The sequence below is a fragment of the Pinus tabuliformis genome, chromosome 6, assembly GCF_031772625.1.
Source record: "Pinus tabuliformis cultivar Carrire ecotype Pingquan chromosome 6, CPIR1, whole genome shotgun sequence".
In the NCBI taxonomy this organism is placed as follows: domain Eukaryota; kingdom Viridiplantae; phylum Streptophyta; class Pinopsida; order Pinales; family Pinaceae; genus Pinus; species Pinus tabuliformis.
Window position 1 is genome coordinate 821,133,274 of NC_142292.1, and position 25,729 is coordinate 821,159,002.

A 25,729-nucleotide genomic window follows, 5' to 3' on the forward strand; every position below is an offset into this window, starting at 1 on the left:
AATATGTAAGTATAATAAAGTGTTTGATCAATTTTTGTGTGAGAAAATTGTTGTTCCTTTATGTTTGTTTCGTAGTCTTGTTTGGAAACAAAGTTGTGGTTAATTTTTTCAAATATTTAACTAAGTTAATTTTAAAAAATAACATAAATATAAAAAGTTAATGAAATTTATTTTAAATAATTAAAATAAATGATAAATTTGTTTCTTCAAGATCAATACTGCCCAATAATATGTTTACTATAATAATTTCAAACTTTGTTATTGAATTTTAATAATTCTTCCTTATAACAAAAAAAATTCATAAATTTCAAATTTGAGCATAAATTAAAATTTTAAAAATTAAATGTAAAATTATCTTTTACATGTAAAACTTTGATGTTTGATTTTAAAATTGAACTCAAACAAATTACACCCCATTGAAATCACCAAACATACAAACAAATTAACCAATAATTAACCTAAAATTTCCCACCAAAAATTCTAACCTCGTTGAAATCACCAAACATACAATCAGATTAACAAATAATTAACATAAAATTTCCCACCAAAAAATCTATGAAATATTTAAAACATCACATGCTTTTTTATTTACAATATTTTTTTTCGAATCAACTCTTCTAAATATAATAATGGGATAAAAAACAACCTACTATAAAAGAAAATATTATATATTTTAATAAACCATTTAAGAAAATTTTGGCACCAAAAATTCTATCAAATATTTGAAAATAAAAAAAATATTTATAATATTTTATTTAAATTAATGTAATCATATAAATTAAATGATATAAATAAGAAGTCGATAATATTCATCATAATTTTCAAATTATTAAAATAAAAAATAAAAAATAAAAATTAATTAATTTTATAATAATTATAATAATAATAATAATAATAATAATAATAATAATTTACGTTATAAACTATTTTTCTGAGAAGAATTCTTCTAGTTGTCATTTTGTATATGTCGTAAGGTGTTTCTTCTTTGAGAAGAACTCCCCTAGTTGTCATTCTGCATATGCCATAAGGTGTTCTTCTTTGAGAAGAACTCCCGTAGTTGTCACAATGCACTTTTATTAGAAGAAGATTATACGATTGATAGTTCTTTCATCATTAAATCTCTGTTTTAACTGTCACCAAAATATTAATTTGTGGAACAATTAGAACTTAATTTCTGCAACCATTCAATGTAAAAAAGAAAAATGCACCTTGCCTCCTTTGCCATGATACAGATTCTTCATAATCCTACCTAGTCTCCTCTGCAGTGCCATGCAGCATGCATCTTCCACCACAGTAGCTTCGCTTCGTTATCATATTGTCATTCAAATACTCTAACGGGGATTCATTGATGTATATGCACTGTTCGCTTGAAATCAGAACAATTTTCAGATAAAATGCCAATGCCAAATCCGTTAACTAGTTTCTTAATAATAGTTTTAATTACTCCGTCGTGCAGGTTAGTCATTTATTTTCTTTCCAACACTGAACATCATTGTCGTGTTTTTTTTGTCTGAACTTGAAATTTGTCAACAAATCAAAAGTGTTTTGTATGGTTAATTACGTCGTAAGGCGTTTCCCTATGAAAAGAACTTCCTCCAGTGCCACGTGCATCCTCCTGCACCCTCCGATCATTTGTTAGACGATTAAAAAACTGTCTACCGTCGGATGATTCCATCAGCGGTTACGGTAACCAGGTAACCACCTACCCTGTTACGGTTTCTTCGTTTTACTGACCATCACTTTGCCCCTCCGATTTCTACCCTGTTACGGTTTCTCCATTTTACTGACCATCACTTCGCCCCTCCGATTTCTTCATTTTTGCAATGTTTAACACCAAACTCTTCACACCTCCGATTTCTCCATTTCTTTTAAAATAAAGCAAAAATTCTCAGAAAAAGCAAGGACACAAAATAAAGAAAGCGCAAAAGCTTGCCGTTATAACAAAGCCATTACAATAGCTCATACAGCCATTACAGAGTTCATACAGCCAATACAATTGCTTGTATGGGTTCAAGACATTCTTAAAGGCCTTAACGCATATGCATATGTGTGTTTAGATGTGTATGAGTTCGTTCTATTGGGCTCGCTCTTCCTCCATTCTGCACAGGTGAGAACAACAGCCCTCTAAATTTTGAAATTTTGAAATGCACAGATAGATCTTCTAGCAAATGCAGAATAAGGGATTACATTGTAGATCTTAGGTTTAGCTTTTGTAGTCTAGCTTAAGCTTTAGCTTTTGTTGTGTAGCGGTTAAAAACACTGGAGCATATTTCCGCATTTTGCAATCTGAGCCCTCCCTTGCAAACAGAATTGGCATGAAAATGTAAGAGATAACCAGCGCTGCAATCCGAGCCCTCCGTTCTTAACAGAATTTGCAGTATGTGATAGAATTAATCATCATCAAGGATCGAGGATCTTGATCGGTTTAAGTCGATTCAATTTTTCGATTCATATTGGCATTGGCATTGCAGTGCGTCTCCTCCTCCTCCTCTCAGGGTTTCGTTGTGTGGTCTGTATGTTTGGAGCTCCATATGTTGTGTTTCCGTATGAATGTGGTTTGGTCTGTCATCTGTTTGGTGTGTGACTGTATGTGTGTGTCTGTCTGTTTGGTGTATTCTCTGAGAGGTGGAGGCAGAGGCAGAGGTAGACGCGTGTTTGTGTTCCCTGAGAGGTGGAGGCGAAGGCAGGTAGCGCATCAATTATTGAATCAAGACAACTCTGCCCAGGGATCACAGTTAAATGAGGCATCCGACTCGATCACAGGTAAACAATAAGGCATCACTCTTTGTATGGATCACTCTGATTATGGAAGATTAGCTGAATGAGAGAGGATTCGATTTGATTTTAGAAACAAATTTCTTTCGCATAGCTCGATTCGATTGCTTTGCTGTAAATTGATGTTCAGTGTTGTTTGGTTTTTTAAATTAAATCCTTGGTGAAGCGGAAGTATAGATCCCTAATTGCACAGATCCCTTCTTGCATAGATATCGAGAGAAACAGGGCTGCCAATATCACGGTTGGATCTGGACGGTGACCATCGTTGAAGAATGTCCACTGGGAGCGTTTTTCTGGAGCAGAAATTCCGCAGAGCCTGTGGTTTCTGGGTTTTTAAAATCAGATCCTCTGCATCCCTACTTGCGATATAGATCCCTACTTGCCAATATCAGGGTTGGATCCGGGCGGTGGCCATCATCGAATAACGGCCAGTGGGAGCGTTTTTCTGGAGGAAAGAGCCTGCGGTTTCTTGGTTTCGCTGTGTTCATAAATAAATTTCTGATTGAAGTTACTGATGTGATTTTTGATCCCATCTACTGAGGATTGACTTTTATTGTCCATTAAAAAAGAGCTCCATGAGAGTTGGGTGAGGCGACATGCTCTATATGAAACAACATTTAGTGTTGCGGAGGTCGATTCTGATCCGGCGATTCAAAGGGGAAGATGGGCGAAATACCATCTAAATTGGTTCAATGCATCATAGCATCTAAATTTCGATGGACAACCCTCTAAGCTCCAAGGGAAGGGAAGAAAACATTTGATGGTCAAGAACGATACGACTCCGACACCATTGAAAAATGGAGGAATGCTCTGTCTTGAGTTGCAGAAATAGAAGGAAGGTTTTGACGGAGAGGCATATAACAGGTGAGAACAGCAGCCCTCGATATAAATATAAATCTGACCATATGTAGCCATTTCTACATTATGACTTTTCGCCAATTATTATTGATTTCCATTTCTGTTTTAAAAGAGAATGAAAGAGATGAAGATGAATTTCGTTTGCGTTTGCGTGGTAGCTAGCAATAAGCACTCCTATAAAAAGATCAATAAGCACTCTTAGAAGACCGAAAGTATAGTTAGATTCTACGAAATTGAAAAGCCAAAAATGCATAGTTAGATGATTCAATTAGTTCCCAGTCTTCTAAGGCATGCCAAGCAGGGGAATGAAATGTAATTAAAACTTGTGATGCATGCAGATCAGATCAACCATGCAGCTTTATTTGTTTCTAATTACGATTAATGAAGCAAAATCTAGAATAGATATTACTCAACTGTTCACAAATTTAAAAAGTTGACTGCAAGCCAGAGTGCCGCGCTGTGCCAGAGTATCAGATCCTCTACATCGATGGTGAGGCGGTTTCTTGGGTATTTTAAATTAAATCCTCTGAATCCATGTTTCTTGGTTTTTTTAATTAAATCCTCTGAATCCATCCTGAGGCAGTTTTTTGGTTTTTTAAATTATACCCTCTGCATCCATGGTGAAGCGGCAACATATATAGATCCCTCGTTGCACAGAAAGCCATAGAAACACATCTAAGGGCAAGGAAAAAGGGATTGAGCAACGTTGTAACCCTTGCAAATATCAGATTCATCCCTCGGAGGTAAGCATAGCATTTTCTTGACTGACTCTGTTAATTACGCCGTAAGGCGTTTCCCTCTAGAAAGAACTCCCCTGGCTGTTATGCTGGCACAATCTGCACCCTATAATTGATTGTTAGACGATTAAAACATTTTACACCATTGGATCCGGACCGAACTGACTCCTTAGTTTATGCCTCTTAACCGTATGTTCAACCGTCCAATGTTTAGTTGTAACCACTTGCTAATATGCGTGTACTCCATTCTCTTTATTGGAGTACCAGTCTAGTGGAAACTTGGTACCTGCTACAACGCCTGCTCGATATCCTCCAGTAGAAACTTTGTCCATGCCTTTAAGCCAAATCGAGTGGATGTTTGTTGCAACCGATGGACTGACCTGCGCCTCCGTCCAGCAAGAGCCAGGTATTTACTTGGAGAAAGAAGCCTCTATCCAGCAAGAGCCAGGGATTTACTTGGAGAAAGAAGCCTCCATCCTGCAAGAGCGAGGCATTTACTTGAGAAAGATGTAATGAAATTATCGCCTAGTTTTAGAGACGAGGTAGTGGGATCATTTCTTCTATATTTCTTCATTGAAATCCGTTAAGAAGTTTGTTTGTGTCTTTTAACTAATTTGAGTGAATATGTATTTTCTTTTGTATTTCAACGAGATTTAATGTTAATTTGAATGAATATCTATTTTCTTTTGTATTTCAACTGGATTTAATGTTGTGAACTCCATATAACAGAGCAGAAATTATCTTCCGTGTATGGCTGAGTGTTTTCAGAATTAAAGATCTTACTATAGTATGAACAATGTGTAAAAAATCGATCTGATCAAAGTGAAGGGTTTACGTTTCTATATAGACCTTTGTACACTTGGGAATTTTTTTTACACCCTTGTTTAAGAAAATGTGCAGAATGATTGTGTTCTTTTTTTCATTGTTCGTTTTAAAAGAAAAATGAGTAATTTCTCTTCCTCCAGAGGTAAAAGTGAACATAATCTTTATTTGATCAAAACAACCATCCGATATAGCAGCATTTTTAATCAAAGCAATTCATCATATGGAACGTTATATCTTAACCGAGTTGTCTGACAAGTTGTTCACATGCCATAATGAATTATTCAATACTTCAGCAAGCCCAAACCTGTACGTCTCAATGCTCACTAGTGTGTGAGTTCGCTGGATTTCATCTCTGTTATGAAAGAAACAAGCTTACTTCGAAAATAAATAAGAACATTGGTACCTTGCTGAAACGAAATCGTGAATACCATTACTGTAAATTCAAGTACATGTTCATTTCCTTTTCTCAAATGTTATGAAAGAAACAAGCATACTTCGAAAATAAATAAGAACATCGGTACCTTGCTGAAACGAAATCTTGAATATCATTACTGTAAATTCAAGTACATGTTCATTTCCTTTTCTCAAATATTTCGGATAGAGATGAGAGATTATGTAGGAATTCACGTCATCTGCAGAGAATTTCTTTGAAACTACGTCCTTCAACTGTTTTTCTCCTCCCCGTATCTTGAACTGACAATGAGATGAGGCTGCCACAATATGACGTGGAATTCACTTAATTCTAATTACCTTGATCAATCTCCACTTCTACCACAATGTATTCAATTGCACTACCTGCTAGATAATTTGTCTCGTGAAGTTATATTCAGCTGCACCACCAGACCTTTCCTCAGATAAAATTGCAGACACTCAAAAATATATTCTATTATTCTTGAATGAGGAAATTACACACATATTTATACAATCAATAGTCTCAAGATAGGAATTCTATCTTAGACGTACAGTAGTGTGGTTGAGAGATTCTCTCAACCACACACTAAACTAGGAGAAACTAAATTCCTATTATGTAGGAACAAACTCCTCAAATGGAGAATTACAACCATAGACAAGTAGGAATTAATTATTTCTAACTCCCCCCCTTAATGACTACTTGTCATGATAGTCAAATCCACCACCATCAGGTAAATAGCATGTATAGAACCTCCAAAACACAATCTGCCTCCCTCGAACAGATCCAAAAATTCTCCAATCTGCCTCCTCTCACAAATCGTTAAACGAAGATGAGGACTACTGCGGATCCCCTTGAAGGTCAATTGGTGTGATATTTCCATAAAATTCCTCACCAGTCTGGTATTTTGGTGCAGTGGCACTATTAATGGCCTAACAGACGCGCCAGTTGCGCATCCTGGCGTGATTGTCAGCGCGAAAAGCGTGCCAATCCCCTTCTACTCAGAAAATTAAAAATCATCCGAGTCCGAGCCAGGTGTTCTGCAGTTCGCCTGCTCAATTGAGCACAAAGCTCTCGTGTACATGCGACCAGAAAGGCACCTCAAGCCACAGGGGCAATTCTGCCACAAAGGCAAGTACTTCAGCCACAAAGACTCTATAGATGGTTTCTGGCTCACCACCAACCCTCACTTTACAATGATAAAAGATGGTTTCAGGATAACCATAAACCATTACAAAGTGGTTTTGAGATCACCACGAACTTTCAGATGCCTTTAAAAAATTTACATTTCATTCCACATTTTGGAGTTTCTGGGTACATACAATGACCATTACAACAACTGGACTTGTTTATAACATGCTAGGGAATCTATTCCACAAACCACACTAATTCAAACAAACATCTACTTTGTTGTCCACCATAAACATTGTCACTGCTCCTTTACCTCATCTCTGAGGGGTTCACTGATAAAGAAACCAGAACATAGGCACTCACAGCCACACGAAGAGAACACAATTTTCCCCTCAAGATCAGTAATTTAGGACTCCACGGTCCAATCCTCCACTGCATTTCAGTATCCAATTCTCCTGGAATCGCAACATAATGCCACTTCCCCTACTCATAGTATCAAGGTTAGTCACTGTTTTCAAGCATACTGCCTCATGCTCGCTAACAATCTGCAACATGATCTCGATCATCCTCCAATTGATGTCATTTTCATTGTCATGTGTTCACCATTCCCTGCAAATTTGCTTAGTGTTGGAATGACCAGTTCCAACACACTCAACATTGTGACAATAGTTGGTCATACTAATGTCAATTAAATAATAACATACAATAGCATGACATGAAATACTTATTATGAAAATCAGTAGCATTTACTTCATGGCCAAATAGTAAGAGTAGAAACGAGGTCGCCCTTGCTGGAGGACAAACGGAGAGCAAAAAGATGGGCTGACACACCCCCAATCACCCAAAACTGCTAATTTCTTCACCAATCATCAATACCAACCCCACTCCATCGCATCTCCAAAACATCAATTGTAATGATACACACAAAGAGAGCAATAAACCATAAACTGGCATAATTGCTAATCTATGGAATTATAAATTTTCCAGTGAGCAAACATACAGCAGGCAAGGTACAATAAGCTAACAAGGATAAGGATGTCAATGGATACATAGTTGCATTTATATAAGGCAGTCTTTCCAGCCATTTCAACTTGCCTTCGTATCCATACCAAATGGGGCAATGCTTGCTCAGGAAAATTTCTACTGATCCAAGAGCCCAACACAACACTTGATGGAGCTGATCTGATAGATTAATTGGAGCAGATCCCTTGAATGTTGTTCTTAAAGGGATGCAGTAAATAGAATGCCAGTCAGCAGACAAGCGTATATCAGAGAATCAACCATGCCAGATCATGATGCAACAGATCTGTTGAACAAAAAAATTGTGGCCTGCAAACAAAAAACAGAGATCCGGCCTCCTCGGCCTCTCCTCGCGGCCTCCGGGCAAGTCCGGCCTCCTCCGATCTGCAAAAAATCTCACAAAATTCGGAAGCCGGACGCTGCGGTTCCATCTATCCCGTCAATGCCGATTTTCAACAGATCAGGGCCAACGATAATATACATGCAATCTCCTAAGATCATCCACGCAGAAGCGCAGGATTTCATGAGTCTGGTCCAACCCCTAACTTGGAGGTTATCTTTTAGTGCCAAAACTGAAACCCAGACAGACGATCATGACTCCACGATAATAAGTCTCACTCGAATCAGCAGATGCACGCCTCCATGATCTCTTCACATTAATTTCTTTTTCTGCCCAACGAATTCACCATAGGAAGAACTGACAGCAACTCTGAAGGAGATTGGGCCCTCAACCTCTTGTAGAAGGGCAATCCGCTGGTTGGTTGCAGGTATGATAACAACACAAAAAGGAAAAGTCGATGCTTTTAGACTGTTACTCATCTTAAAACCTTCACTGGCCCTAAAATTGCCTCCCCATGAAATAAAATTATGATTGATATATTCCACGACCACCTTAGAGCACATCGTATCTTGACAGAACGTCGACATGTTCGGATGTTCCGAAGAATGCAAGTAAACGAATGATAACTTGAACTCTTCACGAGAGGTCCTCAAAGCGTCCATAAAGCCAGCTATCTGGAAAGCAGGTTGGAAATTGCCATATTCCCTCTCGAACAGATTAATAAAAGCCAGAAGAACCTACAGGACCTTCAGCAAGACCACCTCTTCTGATGTTGGGCCAGTTACTTCAAATCAAGAACTCGTCACAGCATCCACTATGGAATGCATTTCCTCATCAACATGGATTGTATTCAAATAAAAAACTTCCAGAGTTAAAAAGGTCGATTCACCAGGTTTTCTTCGCATCCATACTTTCGGTGCGGGTCAACAATAAAAAACCCTCACCACACCAGAGATCAGCCAAGATTACTGGTCTCTCGGCATTTAAAAGAAAAAAAATTGCGATGCCCCTAAATCAAAGCTCATGCAGTGAATCGAGCTGTTCGCCTCTCAACCAGCAGGTTACGCAGGAGCAAGGCACTTTACTCTGTCGACCTCCTCCGATTAACAACACGCCAGTCCAATTAGTGGCTGCCTCTATGATTTTCACGATGGCACCCACGTCGGTGCCGAGGAACTAGAGTCCCGTTGCAACCTTTGCACCTAGATCCGGCAATGCTCACACACCGCCACACAAACAGGTTGAATGCAACACACCCCCCGAGGGGATCTCCACCTCCAGGCTCAACGCAACCACTCAAATTTATGTGCAATATGGCAGCCACTATCCACCAGGAAGCACCCAAACTCTGTCACACACGCGGTTCTCCTTATGCCATCGCTCGGCCCGCAACTTGCTCGGCCTCCCAAACTACACCACCAAACTACGCCACCAAAAGGCTTCACAAACACAGAAATCATAGATCCGCCTGAATCCAAAACTAGAGTCTCTTAATGATGGACAAACTAAACACTAAAAAAAAATACTCTTTTATTTCCTCAGCCCAGGAGGGGCCAGGCCCTCACAGGCTCTGATACCAAGATAAAATTGCAGACACTCAAAAATATATTCTATTATTCTTGAATGAGGAAATTACACACATATTTATACAATCAATAGTCTCAAGATAGGAATTCTATCTTAGACGTACAATAGTGTGGTTGAGAGATTCTCTCAACCACACACTAAACTAGGAGAAACTAAATTCCTATTATGTAGGAACAAACTCCTCAAATGGAGAATTACAACCATAGACAAGTAGGAATTAATTATTTCTAACTTACCAATCTTCACAGCCATGAGAAAAAAAGAAGTCAAAACACAATGTTAAGAAGGGCTGAGAAGCAAAACATGCATTAGGCATTTAGATATTATCCACAATATTCCAACTTTAAATTAATAACCAGGAGTTTTAATGGTGAATTCTGAAGTAATATGGCCCGTCTAGAGAATATATCATTGTGTAAAACATTTAATGAATTTTGAAGTAATTTGGCCCATCTAGAGAATATCTCATAGTGAAAACCATTTAATCATTTTAAAAAACAAAAAATTTATAGTAAAATTCCAAATAATTTGGATATAAAATATAGAGATAAAGAATAACATGACCACATTTGTACTAACTAATACCCAGCTTTAAAATATAATCCTTTACCATCGAAGCTTTGATTTCAGTATCATACAGCCTTGCTACTCACTTAGTCACAAGATGAGATTAAAAAACTACATATATTTGAATTTTATGGTTATGTTTTGATTGAGGATTTCTAAAATATTCTGAAATTTAATAGACAAATAATACAATCATTGTACCATGTTATCAGTCACCAAATGAGATAAAAAACCACATATTTAAACTTTACAAGTCATAGGATGAGATAAAAAACCACATATTTGAACTTTATTGTTATGTTTCGATTGAGGATTTCTAAAATATTCTGAAATTTGATAAATAAATATATACTTTTTTCCTTTCCTATCGGTTATCTTCCAAAATCCACGATAAAATTAAGTTTAGTTCAACAAGATTTTGGAATTTTTCACCTCATTATCATCCAGGCTATAATCAAGGCTTTCGACTGGTCGTAGCTGCAGCTTTTGTTCCATATTCACTTCGCTTTCCAGAAAGCCACCCTGCTACATTAAAATATGTATATATCAGGTGGGTGGCCTAAATTAAATGAGACCAGAACAGATTATGAGCTAACCCAAAAAAACAAGTACAATGACTTCAGAGGAAATGCATTATTGAGATTATTCCAGCAAAATGTATATTCTTCTGATGCCAAAGAAGTGCCTAGCATTTTGATGAACTATTTTAAACCCTTTTTATCTTATATCCATATATATTTGGATTTATTTTCAACATATACTAAAATCATTGTCTACTATAGATATCTGTCTGTATTGTCTATTTTCTTATCTTATACGCATATATATTTGGATTTATTTTCAACATATACTAAAATCACTGTCTACTACAAATATCTGTCTGTATTATCTATTTTCTCTGAATTCAAAAAAACCAGAAAAAACACCTTCATGCTCTTGCTACCAAGAAGTCGAGCAGGTAATTTGATTATATAATTAATATGGTTATATAATCAATATTACCAGAGGCTTTCATGTAGCAAATATGTTATAACTCTGAGAATCTAATCTAGATAAAAAGAAAATGACAACAATCTATGTAAAAGAAAATGACAACAATCTGTCCCACTACTCCACCTATTTATCTCTAAAATTAATGTTGTCTTTTTGAAAAATATCTTAACATTATTTTTATGTTTCATGACGCAAACAAATATATGAAAAACATAATATATACCTCTTATCTGTGGATAGGAGAGCTTGCTGTGTCCGGGAGAAATAGAGAAAGCTCATAGTCATCCTCCTTTTTTCCCACCTTTCAGACATTTCTCCTTGTGAAATTCACATTCATGGAGGAACCAGATGCCATGCACTATAAATGCTCATTTTTATCACAAGCACCTCGTTTTCTTTTAGAAACTAAGGAATACGACCCAACAGCCTGCTGGTCCTACTCAAACTTAATATCCTCCGCATGCAGAGGTAGAGGCAGCTTTTGAGGACGAGACGAAGCATCCGAAGCCATGGAAGAGTCCTCCTCGTTGCCTGTAATGCTCGAAGCTGGATAATCATAAGTTGGGTATCCTTCAGCATTCTCTACATACTGAAACTCTTTATTTTGGAGCTGCTCAGTATCAAACTGGTTGGTTACATTGTCATGTGCCCAACTATCTAGAGATTGATCCAGATACATTGTCCATCCGGACTCAGAGATCTCACTGCCCATGCTGACCAGATCTTCTCTTTGTAAATGCTGGCACGAAGAACTAGAAATAGGTCTCAGCTCTCCAAGGGCAAGAGAGATTAACCGTCTCTGCAAAATGCGCTTACTCTGATCACTCGACATACTCCACATGTTTCCCAACTCAGAACACAATTTAAACTTGGAATGCATATGTGTACGGTATTAGGCCTGAAATGTGGACACAGATCTACTGTTACTGTATTATTTAACTTTATAAAAAAATTCCAGCATTTGACTTCATAGGTTTAACAACCAATCCCCAGTACCGACATCTAGCGGTGGACCCATCGTTAATTTCTTTCTCTGGTTACTTCAGAGTACCCCAAATTAGTACAAATTTTATAAATAAATAAATAAATTTTATAAAAAATCATATATATATATATATATAATAAACTATTGGTAGTATTCACAAATCAATGGTTGAGATTTATCTCCAAAGTAGTTATGCGCTTCTTATCTTTTTAATTAAATTGATTAATTACAAAAAAATGTTATATGGACAAGTGTCATATCAAGTAGGTTATGGTATTTGGGCATGCGGTATTGATAAGCCATGGTATTGTAAGACAATCTATTTATAAATTAAGAATCTTTATGCTAAAGTGGAGCTAAATTTTTATGGTTTAAAATTATGTTTCATGTTTTTCTAAGTATATATGTTGGACTTATATATTATTTTCTTTTATCATTAATATTAATTTAAAATAAAATTATAATTTAGTTAGTTGCTATGATTTATTTTAATTTTAACAATGTAAAATGTAATATAAAGTAAGTGTTTTGATGTTTATTAATTTATATGGTTGTGCTAATCTAATTATCAATTATTATTAGGTGGTAGAAGGTAGGGATATAACTCACATAGAATATTCTAGAATATTCTTAGTAAGATACATGTTATTTTTGCACTTTGTAAATCCTGCAGTAAACACAAATGACGCGAAGGAGAAAAAAAAATGAGACAATGAGAGACGAGACATCGCTGACGCGGATACAAGTGAAACAAAAATAGGGAGGAGAAAAAAATGAGAGACAATGAGAGACGAGACATGGCTAACGCGGATACAAGTGAAACAAAAATAGGAAATATAAACGTATCAGTTATCACCTATATGTTTTGAGCTTTTATGTCATTTGAAATTATGTTGGGGTTAATTTCCACATCTTTCCAATCAACATCAATTCCCATTATATGGGAAATATGATGGTGGGATGGTATGTCGTTATGATTGTGAAACAAAAATAGGAAATATAAATGTATCAGTCATCACCTATATGTTTTGAGCTTTATGTCATTTGAAATTATGTTGGGGTTAATTTCCACATCTTTCCAATCAACATCAATTCCCATTATATGGGAAATATGATGGTGGGATGGTATGTCATTATGATGGCTCCCTCTTAGTATCAGTTATCACCTATATGTTTTGAGCTTTATGTCATTTGAAATTATGTTGGGGTTAATTTCCACATCTTTCCAATCAACATCAATTCCCATTATATGGGAAATATGATGGTGGGATGGTATGTCGTTATGATGGCTCCCTCTCAATATAGTTGATTGTTGTAAAGTCTTGAATAGACTCTTAGTATAGTTTATTGTTGTAAAGTCTTCAATAGACTCCTTAATGGTATACACTGGAGTTTTGCTCACTACAAGTTTAGTGACTATAATTTAGTTAGTTGCTATGATTTATTTTAATTTTAGCAATGTAAAATGTAATATAAAGTAAGTGTTTTGATGTTTATTAATTTATATGGTTGTGCTAATTTAATTATCAATTATTATTAGGTGGTAGAAGGTAGGGATATAACTCACATAGAATATTCTAGAATATTCTTAGTAAGATACATGTTATTTTTGCACTTTATAAATCCTGCAGTAAACACAAATGACGCGAAGGAGAAAAAAATGAGACAATGAGAGACGAGACATGGCTGACACGGATACAAGTGAAACAAAAATAGGGAGGAGAAAAAAATGAGGGACAATGAGAGACGACACATGGCTGACGCGGATACAAGTGAAACAAAAATAGGAAATATAAACGTATCAGTTATCACCTATATGTTTTGAGCTTTTATGTCATTTGAAATTATGTTGGTGTTAATTTCCACATCTTTCCAATCGACATCAATTCCCAATATATGGGAAATATGATGGTGGGATAGTATGTCGTTATGATTGTGAAACAAAAATAGGAAATATAAACGTATCAGTTATCACCTATATATTTTGAGCTTTATGTCATTTGAAATTATGTTGGGGTTAATTTCCACAACTTTCCAATCAACGTCAATTCCCATTATATGGGAAATATGATGATGGGATGGTATGTCGTTATGATGGCTCCCTCTCAGTATCAGTTGTCACCTATATGTTTTGAGCTTTATATCATTTGAAATTATGTTGGGGTTAATTTCCACATCTTTCCAATCAACATCAATTCCCATTATATGGGAAATATGATGGTGGGATGGTATGTCATTATGATGGCTCCCTCTCAGTATAGTTGATTGTTGTAAAGTCTTGAATAGACTCCTTAATGGTATACACTGGAGTTTTGCTCACTACAAGTTTAGTGACTATTAGAAAGAACACTTTATGATGTAGGTGTGTAGGTTTCTAGATTATTTTCTTTGACAAAGAGTTTAAGATGGTTTAAGAGGAAAACTTAGCTGTCATCTAAGTCTTGGGAATGAGTTGCATCATCCAACACAAACAATTTTAACCAACTCTAATTTGACCAACTCTAATTTTAATTGGACCTCCCTAATTATCTATATCCAAACTTTCTCCTAGATTCCAGGAAGAAAGAGTTTACATAGTGGATATTGTTTTTCCTATGAAAATCCCCTGGCCATGATCTCATGTTTTCCTCTTTGGCTTCCCTCACCCAGATCATGAGAGGAACAAACATATATGGATTTATATATACATACAAATAGGAGGTAGATTGGTTCTAAATGTTCTCTATTGATTTCTAGCATACTAAATTTTGCACCATCATGTAGGCTCAATATAGTATCATTCAAGGCCAATATACATCACCCTTAAACAAAAGAACCCACATGTTTCCCATGTAAAGTATTAATGTATTACCATGAGGCTTAGGCATCATTAGTGAAGCTACTAACAACATGGAGATGACACCCTGGATGAATAGATGATTAATGAGCTACCTCCTAGCTTTCATGATGAGGATTCATCTATAGTTTTTAGGGATCTTTGCCTTCTATAAAAGAGATGGAATGGAGGCATGAAATTTGCAATTGAAACTACAAACTTAGTTGTGCTTAATGTCTAGCAAGAAAACCTAAAGGAAATGCCACTGCTAAGATATAAATAATATAGTTTATTGGAGAAACATTTTTTGAGATGACACAAAATAAAACAACAAAAGGAGAGGATACAAAATTTCATGAATCAAGAATCTAAGTATAACGTTTTCAAACATAATGTGAATGATTTTTTCCTTTACTTTCACAATTGTGAGGAACCAATTGTAATTGTGCTACTTATCATTGACTTCTTAAATGATATTCTCACGAACAAGGATTATGATGCCAATATCATCATGGTCAAATAACAATTAGAATGAGGAATTTCATAATTGTGAGGAACTAGTTGTGCCACTTATCATTGACTTCTTAAATGATATTCTCACGAAAAAGGATTATGATGGCAATATCATCATGGTCAAACAACAATTAGAATGCGGACATCATCACATGGTAAGAACAATACAATTTTGTTCCAACCAATGTACACTCCTTTCTACAAAGTGAAATATATTGGTTTTCCACCAACATTTATTAAACCAAATTTATGAAATGCATTTGAAGACATTGAGTCACTATGGAAAGAGAATGATCGGAACCTAGTTGATGCTATGGAAATGATTGAGTTAGATAAATACAATGGTCCAACGAAACAACAAATAATACCATTCTTTTATAGTTTGGACATTTTACACGAGTGAAATAAGGATAAGAAGCAACAAGTAACTAAATTAACAACATCATATAACAAATGATGAGGTAGTTTATGAAGGTTCCCCTTACTACTAAAGTCTTTCTATTAAGCTTTCCTCATAAAATTAGACCAATTTCTAATGAACAAAAATTATTATCCATTGTATTGTGAATTAAGGTGACATGAGATTACTTTCTTATGAAATGTTTGATTTAAATCATTTACTTATAAAGGTTCCAGAATATTAGTGAAGAGAATTTTCATAAATCCTTTAGAGTGGAGTGTGGTGCATGACCTTCACTTTGAACATATCTTGGTTGGAATCTCTGTGAAACATAACATATGATAAAAAAGAAACACCAGTAAAGAAACAAAATTGGATAAATTTTTTACTTCTTTTTTCTATGTTATTGTTTTTTATGTCATTGCCTTACGGCGTTTCCTTTGCAACATGTGGTGCAAATGCTAGTTATATTTGTTTCTATGTTACAATATTTGTTTCTTCGATCTTATTCATTAAAAATGATGAAACTACACGATTATCAAATTCACTGGATTTGTAATGGCTTGAAATTAATATTATTGATATTTTAATATTATTAGTTATAAATAATTTAAATAATTTTTTATTAATTTTAATTAATTCTTATTTATATAAAAAAATAATATTTTTATTAATTTAATTCATATAATTTCTTTTTATTGATAATGTTTGATTTAATTTTATGTCATCTAACATTGCTAAGTTTTTATATAATAATTGTATTTTATTTATTTGAAGGTTTATAATTGTTTATTTTGAAATATAGAGTTTTAATTTAATTATCAATAATTATTAGGTGGATAATAGATTAATATGGAGTATTTTAGACTATTTATAATTGTATTTTTTTTTAGGTGAATAGTTGAGTGGAATGTGGATAGTTGTTTATTTTGAAATATCAAATTTTAATTTAATTATCAATAATTATTAGCTAAATAATATGGATTTAACTTCCATGGAAAATTTTATTTAATATTCATAATGGTATACACAAATCAATAATTGAACCTATGGCATTGATAAGCTATGGTTTTTTGTGCCCGTGGTATTGATAAGCTATGATATTGATCCATGCTATTGTAAAAAAGTCCATTAACAAATTAATAATCTTCATGATAAAGTAGGAGTAGGTCTACACGGTTAAGAGTCTTGTTCCATGTTTTTCAAATATTTATTTTTGTGTGTTTAAACTTTTATATTAATAATTGTTTCAATATTCAAAAAGGTGTTGGACAAATTTTTCGTGGCCTTTAAGAGGTTTGATAAATATTCGTAAAAGTTAACTATACAATTGTAATGTAAGTGAATTATAAAAAATTATTAGTTAACTAATGTGGATTTAACTTCCATGGAATATTTTATTAAATATTCATAATAATATACACAAAAAAATAATTGGACATGTGGTATTGATAAGCTATGATTTTTTGGGTTTACGATATTGATAAGGTATGCTATTGACCCATGGTATTGTAATAAAGTCCATTAATAGATTAAGAATCTTCATGATAAAGTAGGAGTACATCTACATAATTAATAATCTTATTCCATGTTTTTCAAGTATACATTTGTGTGTGTTTAACTTTTATATTAATAATTGCTTCAAGATTAATAAAGGTGTTGGAAAATGTCAAATGCAATTCCCAGGAAAAAGAAATTCCCAATTGAAATATTTAGAAAACAAGATGAAACATAATGATTAAAGCACTTCAAAATTATTCTTAAACTGAATCAATTAGTATATTACTAAGTAGTAGTGTATTAAGTAGGTGTCTTGGCTTCACTTTCCTTTCCTTGTTTTTTGTCCCAATGATAACAAAAATAACAACAAAGAACCTGTAAACTACTTTTTCTTTTGTTTTGGTGTGTTCTCAATGAACAAGAAACCCATGAAACCTTTATTTCATAACGCATCCTTACCCATTTAGTAAGAAAAATAATATTAGACAAGTGGGTAGGTGTCCTTTTTCTTTTAGATCACTTAGATAAACCATTTCCATTACCAATTCCCTTTCATATTTGCTCAAGCCATTTGAATGGATAGGTAGAAAGAACATTCTCTAATGTTTTTTAAAGTGTGGCCAATTTCTTTCTTCAATACAGGTTCATGGGAAGTTTAGAAACAACAAATCATGAGAATTAGCATACTATTGTAGTGGTGAACTTCAAATGGAATGGCGTGCGATGATCTACCAAATTTCCAACTAATTTTCATATACTTCTCAAATAATTCCTTTAGAAGTCATTAACCATATCCCATTGCTGACTTGTTTTTGTATCTACTTTAGTCCATCTGAATGTGTAGCCACAACATATTCTCTATTATTTTGTTTAAATGTGACAATTGTTATGCTTCAGTGGGATCTCATTATGGGCAGTTCTAAATTGCCATACTAGAAAACTACCATACTATCATAGTTGAAAATCAAATTGAAAGATCCACATGTATTATCCAAAATCCCATCTTAGTTTGTAGGTGAGATGATCTCTTCCTGGGAAAGGAAAAACCTTTTAGAAAATTCCCTTGGCTAAGTTGTTGAAGCCACTAGAAACTTGCACCCAATTTGATTAGGATCCGATCTAAAAACATGGACAATTGCAGAGTTTTTTTTTTTTTAAATTGTGGAATATTCCCTTATTTAGTTGTTTGTCTTGAACTCAAATAATGTTTTCTGAAATTAGTATGTAGAATTGATCTTGAAGCTCATGAAAACTTACATAATTCTACTGTTATTAATATATGATTTATTTGCATTAGTTTGTAATTTCATATCAAGGTATTTTCTTTTTACTAGAATGAATTTCTTCATGGTTATTTTCTCATGGTTTCAGTGCATTCCTATTATAGTGGTGTGGCTCTTTTATTAATGAAATTTTCCATGAAATATGTTAATCCATTTTTCTACATTTCTCAATCTCTCTTACTTACGCTAAATACCTAGGGATGTTAACTACACATTCATGCCTACCTAGTTCTCTCTTGCTTTATGCTTGTTTACTTTTCATTTTAAGAACTGAGGAATAGCGATGGACCCCTGGTTTTAATACTTACCCGAATGAGATGGACACTATAGGGTTGAATGTATGGAACCATAGTTACACAAAATGTACCCCAATAGAACCATAGTTCATACAACACCCCCCATAAAGCACCGCACATAAGAGACTCACATAATAAGAAGAACTAGTCAAAGTTGATTTGATTATTGATACAAAGTCCTGATTGTTAGTCATTGTCGAAAGCCGATAGATAATATTTGCCATAATCATTAGAATACTTCCATGCTTTTATTGTTTTAATCAATTTTTATTGAGTTAAGGTAAACTTGAAATATAGTTCAAGTTATGGGTAGTTGGTGGTTTATTGAATTGTGTGGATAATCAATATATTCAACCTTGTAGAGGTTTCTTCACCATGTAAACTATTACAATGGTCTGTTGCAATTGCTAACATACATAGATGACATATACAAGAAGTTATAGTATAGATTAACTTTTTTTCCACCAAGAGATGTAAACCCTATATTGTTGAGGGAGGAATGCAAAATACTAAAATAATTTGTTGCTAATGTCAATACAATTTAAAGTATTTCTTTACAATTTCAAAGATGATGTTGGAGGAAACATTGGAGATATTGAACATCATCAACTGCATTGCACTAGAGTTTCTCATCTTTTACACCATAAATTATGAATAATTTGCAATGGATGTCTCGCTCATTTTCATCTAATACATGATGATTTTTTAAACTTATGAGGTTGTGATGAAAAATTATATTTAGAAATATAGCCATCTTATTGTTCATGAATTAATATAAGTTCATTTAATTTACCTGATCTACTACTTGTAATTTTCAAAATCTATAAAATATTTTCAATTGGAACTTGAAAGACCATATTTTAATATTAAGAGAAAATCTATGTTGGAGAGGTTATAAAATCTTTCAATTTAGCATAATGTGAGCCATTTCTCTTTCTCTTTTAGCTTTGAATGACATTTTGTTTACTGATTTTTATCTTCAATGATTTTTTATGTCATGATTACTCTCCAATATATGCCTTATTATGTTTCCTTTGCAACATCTGGTGCAATTACAATTTAAAATCTTTAGCAAATAAGAGGAAACATAACCATTAAACCACTTGAAAATGATTCTTAATGTGTAGTAATTTGTATAGTACTAAGCAGTAGTGTATTACGTAGGTGTCTTGGCTGGCCTTTCCTTTCCCTTTTTTTGCCCGACAGTAACAACAAAGAAATCGTGAATTTTTTTAGTTTTGTTTTGTTATGTATGGTGCAACTAGAATTTTTCCCAATGAAAAGGAAAGATGAAACCTGTATTTCACAACACATCCTTATCCATTTAACAAGAAAATTAATATTACACAAGTGGGCTGATGTCCTTTTTATTTTTAGAGCACTTACATAACCCCTTGTTGAGTTTTGGAAATCACCTTAACGTTTTTACTTGGCCTTGTCCCAAACCATTGTTATTAATAACTCACTTTCATATCCTCTCAAGTCATTTGAATGGATAGCCAAAACACATATTTTACAATGCTCTGTTTAAGTGTGGCCACTTTCCTGCTTCAATACATGTTCGTGGGAAGTTTAGAAACAACAAATCACGAGAATTAACATACTATCAAAATGGTGAAATTCAAATGAAATGAAGTGCAATAATATGTCAAATTTCCAGCTAATTTCCATATAATTCTCAAATAATTCCCATATAAGTCACTAACCATTCCCATTGTTGACTTGTTTCTGTATCTAGTTTAGTCCATATGAATATGTAGGCACAACATATTATCTATTATCATGCCTACCTGGTTCTCTCTTGCTTTATGTTTGCAACCTTTTCATTTCAAACACCGAATAATAGAGACAGACCCCTAGTTTCAATACTTACCTGAATGAGATGGACCCTATGAGGTTATATGTATGGAAGCATGGTTACAAAACACATACCCTAATGGAGCCACAACTCATCCAGCACCCCACATAAAGCACACACATAACAAACTCACACAATAAGAAGCATCAGTCAGAGTTGATCTGATCATTGACAGACAGTTTCGATTGCCAATCATTGCCAAAAGTCGATATACAATCATTGGCATACTCGTTAGACTACTTCCAGGCTTTTATTTTTTTAATTAATTTTTGTTGAGTTGTTAAGGTAAATTTGAAATAAATGTCAAGTTATAGGTGGTTTGTAGTTTATTGGATTGTGTGAATAATCAATCTCTTCAACCATGTAGAGGTTTCTTCACTATGTAAACTGCTACAATGGTCTGTTGCAATTGTTAATATAAATCAATGATATACAAGAAATTATAATACAAATTACAATTTTGGCTTCCAAGAGATGTAAACCCTGTATTATTGAGGGGGCAATGCAAAATACTAAAATAGTCTATTGCTAAAATGTGAGTGCAATTCAAAATGTTTCTTTACAAATTCAAAGATGATGCTCTCATAAGAAACATTTGAGATATTGAACATCATCAACTGCAATGCGCTAGAGTTTCATGTCAAAGTTGCAAATTTTGCACCAAAAGATATGAATAATTGGGAGCGGATGTTTAGCTCATTTCCATCTAATACGTGACAATGTCTCGAAATCGTGAGGTTTTGATGCAAATTTAGATTTGGAAGATAACCATCATATTGTTCATGAATTAATATTATTTTATTTAGTTTATCTCATCTACTACTTGTATTTTTTCAAAATCTATCAAATATTTTCTATTGGAACTTGAAATACCAGCTTTGAGGATTAAGAGGCAATTTATGTTTTAAAGGTTATAGAATTCATTAGTTTGCCACAATATAAGTGATTTCTCTTTATCTTCTAGCTTTGAATGACATTAGGTTTACTAATTTTTAACTTCGATGATTTTTATATTTCACGATTCTTCTCGAATTTATGCCTTATGGTGTTTCCTTTGCAACATGTGTTGCAATTTCCAGTATTTAATTATTTAAAAATAATTAAAGCTGAATGGATCAATATGCATAAGGAAATTGATAATTGTTAGTAAGTATAAATTTATATATTATTTATTAGAACTATAATAATTATGTTCATAGACATATTTATTTTGAAAATGATTTCTAGAATTTTAATTTAATTATCAATAATTATTAGATGGTTGGTAGGGATTAAACCTCTATAAAATATTCTAGAATATTAGAATACACATTAAATGTTAAAATTGATCTCAGTAGTATTTATTCCCTTTAATTAATTAAAAAACATTCATATGAACAAGCTTAATATGAAGTGAGTTATGTGTTTTTGGGCATGTGGTGTTGGCTCATGGTTTTGTAATCTAGATGGTAAAGTAAGAGTAAATGTCCATAATTAAGAATTTCGTTCCATATTTTTTTAAATGTATATATGTTTAATTTTTATATTAATTACTTTTTATAATAATAATAATAATAGTAGATGATCAAGTTATATTTTAGTTTTTTATAAAGATATATGATAAAGTAAGTGGTTTAATATTTATTATAGATTAATGCATATTTGCATTTACCAATTATTTAGTTTATATGATCCTACTAATATAGTTAATAAATAAATAAATAAACAAACTATTAATATTAATAATAAATTTATATTTTTCCAGGTGGTCTTAGATAGATGGTGGTCTTGATGTGAAGTTAGCGATTCAATTCTCCACCCTCACCATTAGACATGATGAAAATGTAGTCTTACCAAGCTTACAAAAAAAATTACATTTATTTAAATTATTTCTATTGTTTTAAAGAACTATCAACTCTTATAATAATATAAAATATATAAAATATCTAATTCTTAACTAAAATATATAACTTAATATTAAAAAATATATATCCATCTAATTCTTAACTAAAAGATATAACATAACCTTAAAATATATATCCATTTGAATATGTTTTCTCAAATTAGACTTTGAATTTATTTATTCTTCATTAAGGTATAAATTGATGGATGGAGTGGCTATGGAGAACGACAAGGACAGGTATGAGGAACAAGTGGAAGGAAAAAATACAATTGCCTCAAATTTCATCACTCAATAACCTCAAATTTCATCACCCAATAATCTCTCAAATAAATAGTAATTAAAATTTAATTAGTACTTTCTAAAACTTTGGTTTAGAAAGTGGATATGTCTAAATTCATACGCGACTTAACGTGGGTCAATGATCAAGCTATGGCTATAGATTTTTTCTGATGCTGAAAGCAGGCACTCATAAGAGTTTTTGGTGACTTGGAATTTTGGTAAATGGTTGAAATTTTAATTGAGTTATTTTGATTTTATTAAATTTAAAATAAACAAAATTTTATAATTTAAGATGATACACACTGGATGAAATTTAATAAATGAATAAAAAACTTATATTTTGTATTGATATTTAATTTTATTAAATTGCTTCATAACCTTAAACTCTATGAGAAACTTTATTTATAGTTCCAGAAAGCAGCTTGAATGAGCCAACTAAGTTTTGATGCACTAATTTATTTATTGTCCAAAATTGTCCTAAAATAATGATAAAAATAATATTCGCTAACAGTTAAGTAATTTTCAGTAATTCACATAACCAATTTCAGTTGCAAATGGTAGACCATTACCAGCAAACGCATTGAAATTTGTAAAATTCACCTCCACCTATTGCTTCAACGAAGATTTCATTTCATTTCACTTTATTGGACATCCGTCTACATAATGGCAGCAAACTTGGTGAAGTAGAGTGCAAAGCACAGTGACAGCGACGGATTTATTGCTCCCAATCATTTCATGGAAGGATCCAAAACATATTTCTTCTTCCAATTTTGCAATATTATTATTAACACCAATTATTTGGGAGTTATTTCATATAATATGGGTTATAAATTTGAATTGAATGGAATCAGCTATATCACTAGTCAAAGTTGACGACTGAACTGTAGGTAGCACCCGCTTGCCAATTCTGGGGAACGACACTAGTTGCAGTCACAGTTTTTCCAGTGGAAAGAGTTGACAAACGAAAAGAGAAGGGAGGCTGCAGAGCAAACCCGGGTCTCAAAGCCCAATTTGCACCCCACGTTTGTTGCATCGGCAGCCATGAATTAGACTTTGCCTGCACACAACAACAAACGGTGATATTATTTAGGATAGTATTAAAACAGTGGATAGATGGACAAAAGGTCAACGAAGATATTATTTTAAATTTTGTAGGGAAGATTACAAATTTTAAACTATCTTTTCAGTAGAGGTACATAAGAATAGAAACTTGATGATAACATATCATATTTTTTTTTTTTATGAAGGAATACCGGTACTACATATGTTCTTTTTTGAGATATCTTTCTCATATGTTTAATGAAAGTTTACTTTTTGGCCATTTTAGTTATATTATTTATTTTTATTTGATGTATGAATATTTTTGTTTAAATTCTAAAATGTTCTGTATAAAAGTATTTCAAAAAATTATTTGAAAAAATATATAAAAATGTAATTCAAAAAATATATAAAAATGAAATTTTGTAAATTAAAAATAAACAAAATAATTATAATTTTTTCCCAAGGAAGAACAGGAAAAACTTCCCCTTCCTTTACCTGCTGTAGATAAACTGCTCCAAGATCACCATCTCCTTCTTCATATATAATAAGAACTTCAAACCAATATTCACTGGAACCCTGGTTAACCTGGAACGCAATATTCATCCCGGGATACTCGCAAGGCACCCTGTGTTAGTGACATGTCAATTAGTACAACATCTTAAATTATAAAGGAGCTGTCAATCGTGTTTCACTGCTCTGCTCTGAGTTTGTTGAGTGCAATAAATACGTTACCGTCTGAACAAAAGAGACACCGTTCCAGCGTTACGCAGATCCCCAGCTCTAGTAGGATCAGATGCCATGTCTCCAAAGGCAGTACCACTGAGATCAAAGTGTGTTTCGCCAGGGCTTCCGTCAGTAATCACCACACTCACTCCTGTTTCTGAACACAAGCTATTACCTGTGCACTTCACCTGATTACAACAGCATACACAACATCAAGAACGAACATTTTTTGGCCATAAAAATAATTTAACCAATTCTACTAATAATATGAATTAAAAAGCATACCTGATAGCAAGCTCCGCAGCCCTTTCCTTCTTTGAATAAGTCTGAACTCCCTGCAGCTACTTTTGATTGGAAAGGTGTCTGTTTCACTAGACTCTTATATCCGCATGCACCTCCCGTAATTACAAAAGCCAGGCTTGAAAACTATATCCCATTCAATTATATCCTCAATTTCCAAAGCGCTAAGTATGTTAAAAAGGCTTTATCTATATTTTATTATGTTATCTAAAAAGATTTAATCAATGTCGTCCTTACCGTCGCTTCCATCTCCATTTGCATCTCCGTACCATGTACCGGTGGCTGCCTGCCAATTCGTCTCCGCTTCTGTTAAGTTGACTGCCTTTCTCAGAGGGACATGTCCCGCAGCAGCAGCTTCAGCTACAGCTACAGAGCATAGCATCACACATGAAGTTGTAAAGGCTACGAAATAAGCCAAAGAAATTAGTCTCGACATCTTCTTCGTTTCTGTGCTTTCGAAGTACTCAAGCTTTCACCAATTGAAATCAATTCAATTACTTCTGTCAGAATTTGCATGAATAGACCTATTTTATAAGGACTTGGAACTGTAACCAACTGGGTGGTGCATTGTTTTCAACCCCGAAATCCCGCTGTGTTCTCATAACACTTTCA

At 33.6% G+C, this 25,729-nt stretch overlaps 2 protein-coding genes and 1 long non-coding RNA gene across 6 annotated transcripts; 2 read left to right on the forward strand and 1 right to left on the reverse strand.

The window, feature by feature from the left end:
* Nucleotides 1-1,875: 1,875 nt before the first annotated feature.
* On the forward strand, nt 1,876-4,084 carry LOC149261350 (uncharacterized). 4 transcript variants are annotated; one of them, XM_089381650.1, is made up of 3 exons: nt 1,876-2,107; nt 2,248-2,763; nt 2,953-3,952. In XM_089381650.1, exons 2-3 carry the CDS (start codon nt 2,740-2,742, stop codon nt 3,313-3,315), a joined length of 387 nt encoding a protein of 128 aa, XP_089237776.1. In that variant the 5' UTR covers nt 1,876-2,107; nt 2,248-2,739; the 3' UTR covers nt 3,316-3,952. The 4 variants fall into 4 exon arrangements, 1 of the variants encoding a protein (XP_089237776.1); XR_016248428.1 differs by lacking the exon at nt 1,876-2,107 and adding an exon at nt 3,972-4,084 and having other exon boundaries at nt 2,141-2,763; nt 2,953-3,639; XR_016248430.1 differs by lacking the exon at nt 1,876-2,107 and having other exon boundaries at nt 2,141-2,763; nt 2,942-3,011.
* A 209-nt stretch (nt 4,085-4,293) lies between these two features.
* On the forward strand, nt 4,294-5,086 carry LOC149261351 (uncharacterized). The gene is made up of 2 exons (XR_016248431.1): nt 4,294-4,376; nt 4,638-5,086. It is a non-coding gene; the product is annotated as an uncharacterized LOC149261351 (long non-coding RNA).
* Nucleotides 5,087-11,482: 6,396 nt separating this feature from the next.
* On the reverse strand, nt 11,483-12,074 carry LOC149261352 (uncharacterized). Its single transcript, XM_089368595.1, has one exon. The coding sequence runs from the start codon at nt 12,072-12,074 to the stop codon at nt 11,679-11,681; it is 396 nt and encodes a 131-aa protein (XP_089224721.1). The 3' UTR covers nt 11,483-11,678.
* Nucleotides 12,075-25,729: the final 13,655 nt, after the last annotated feature.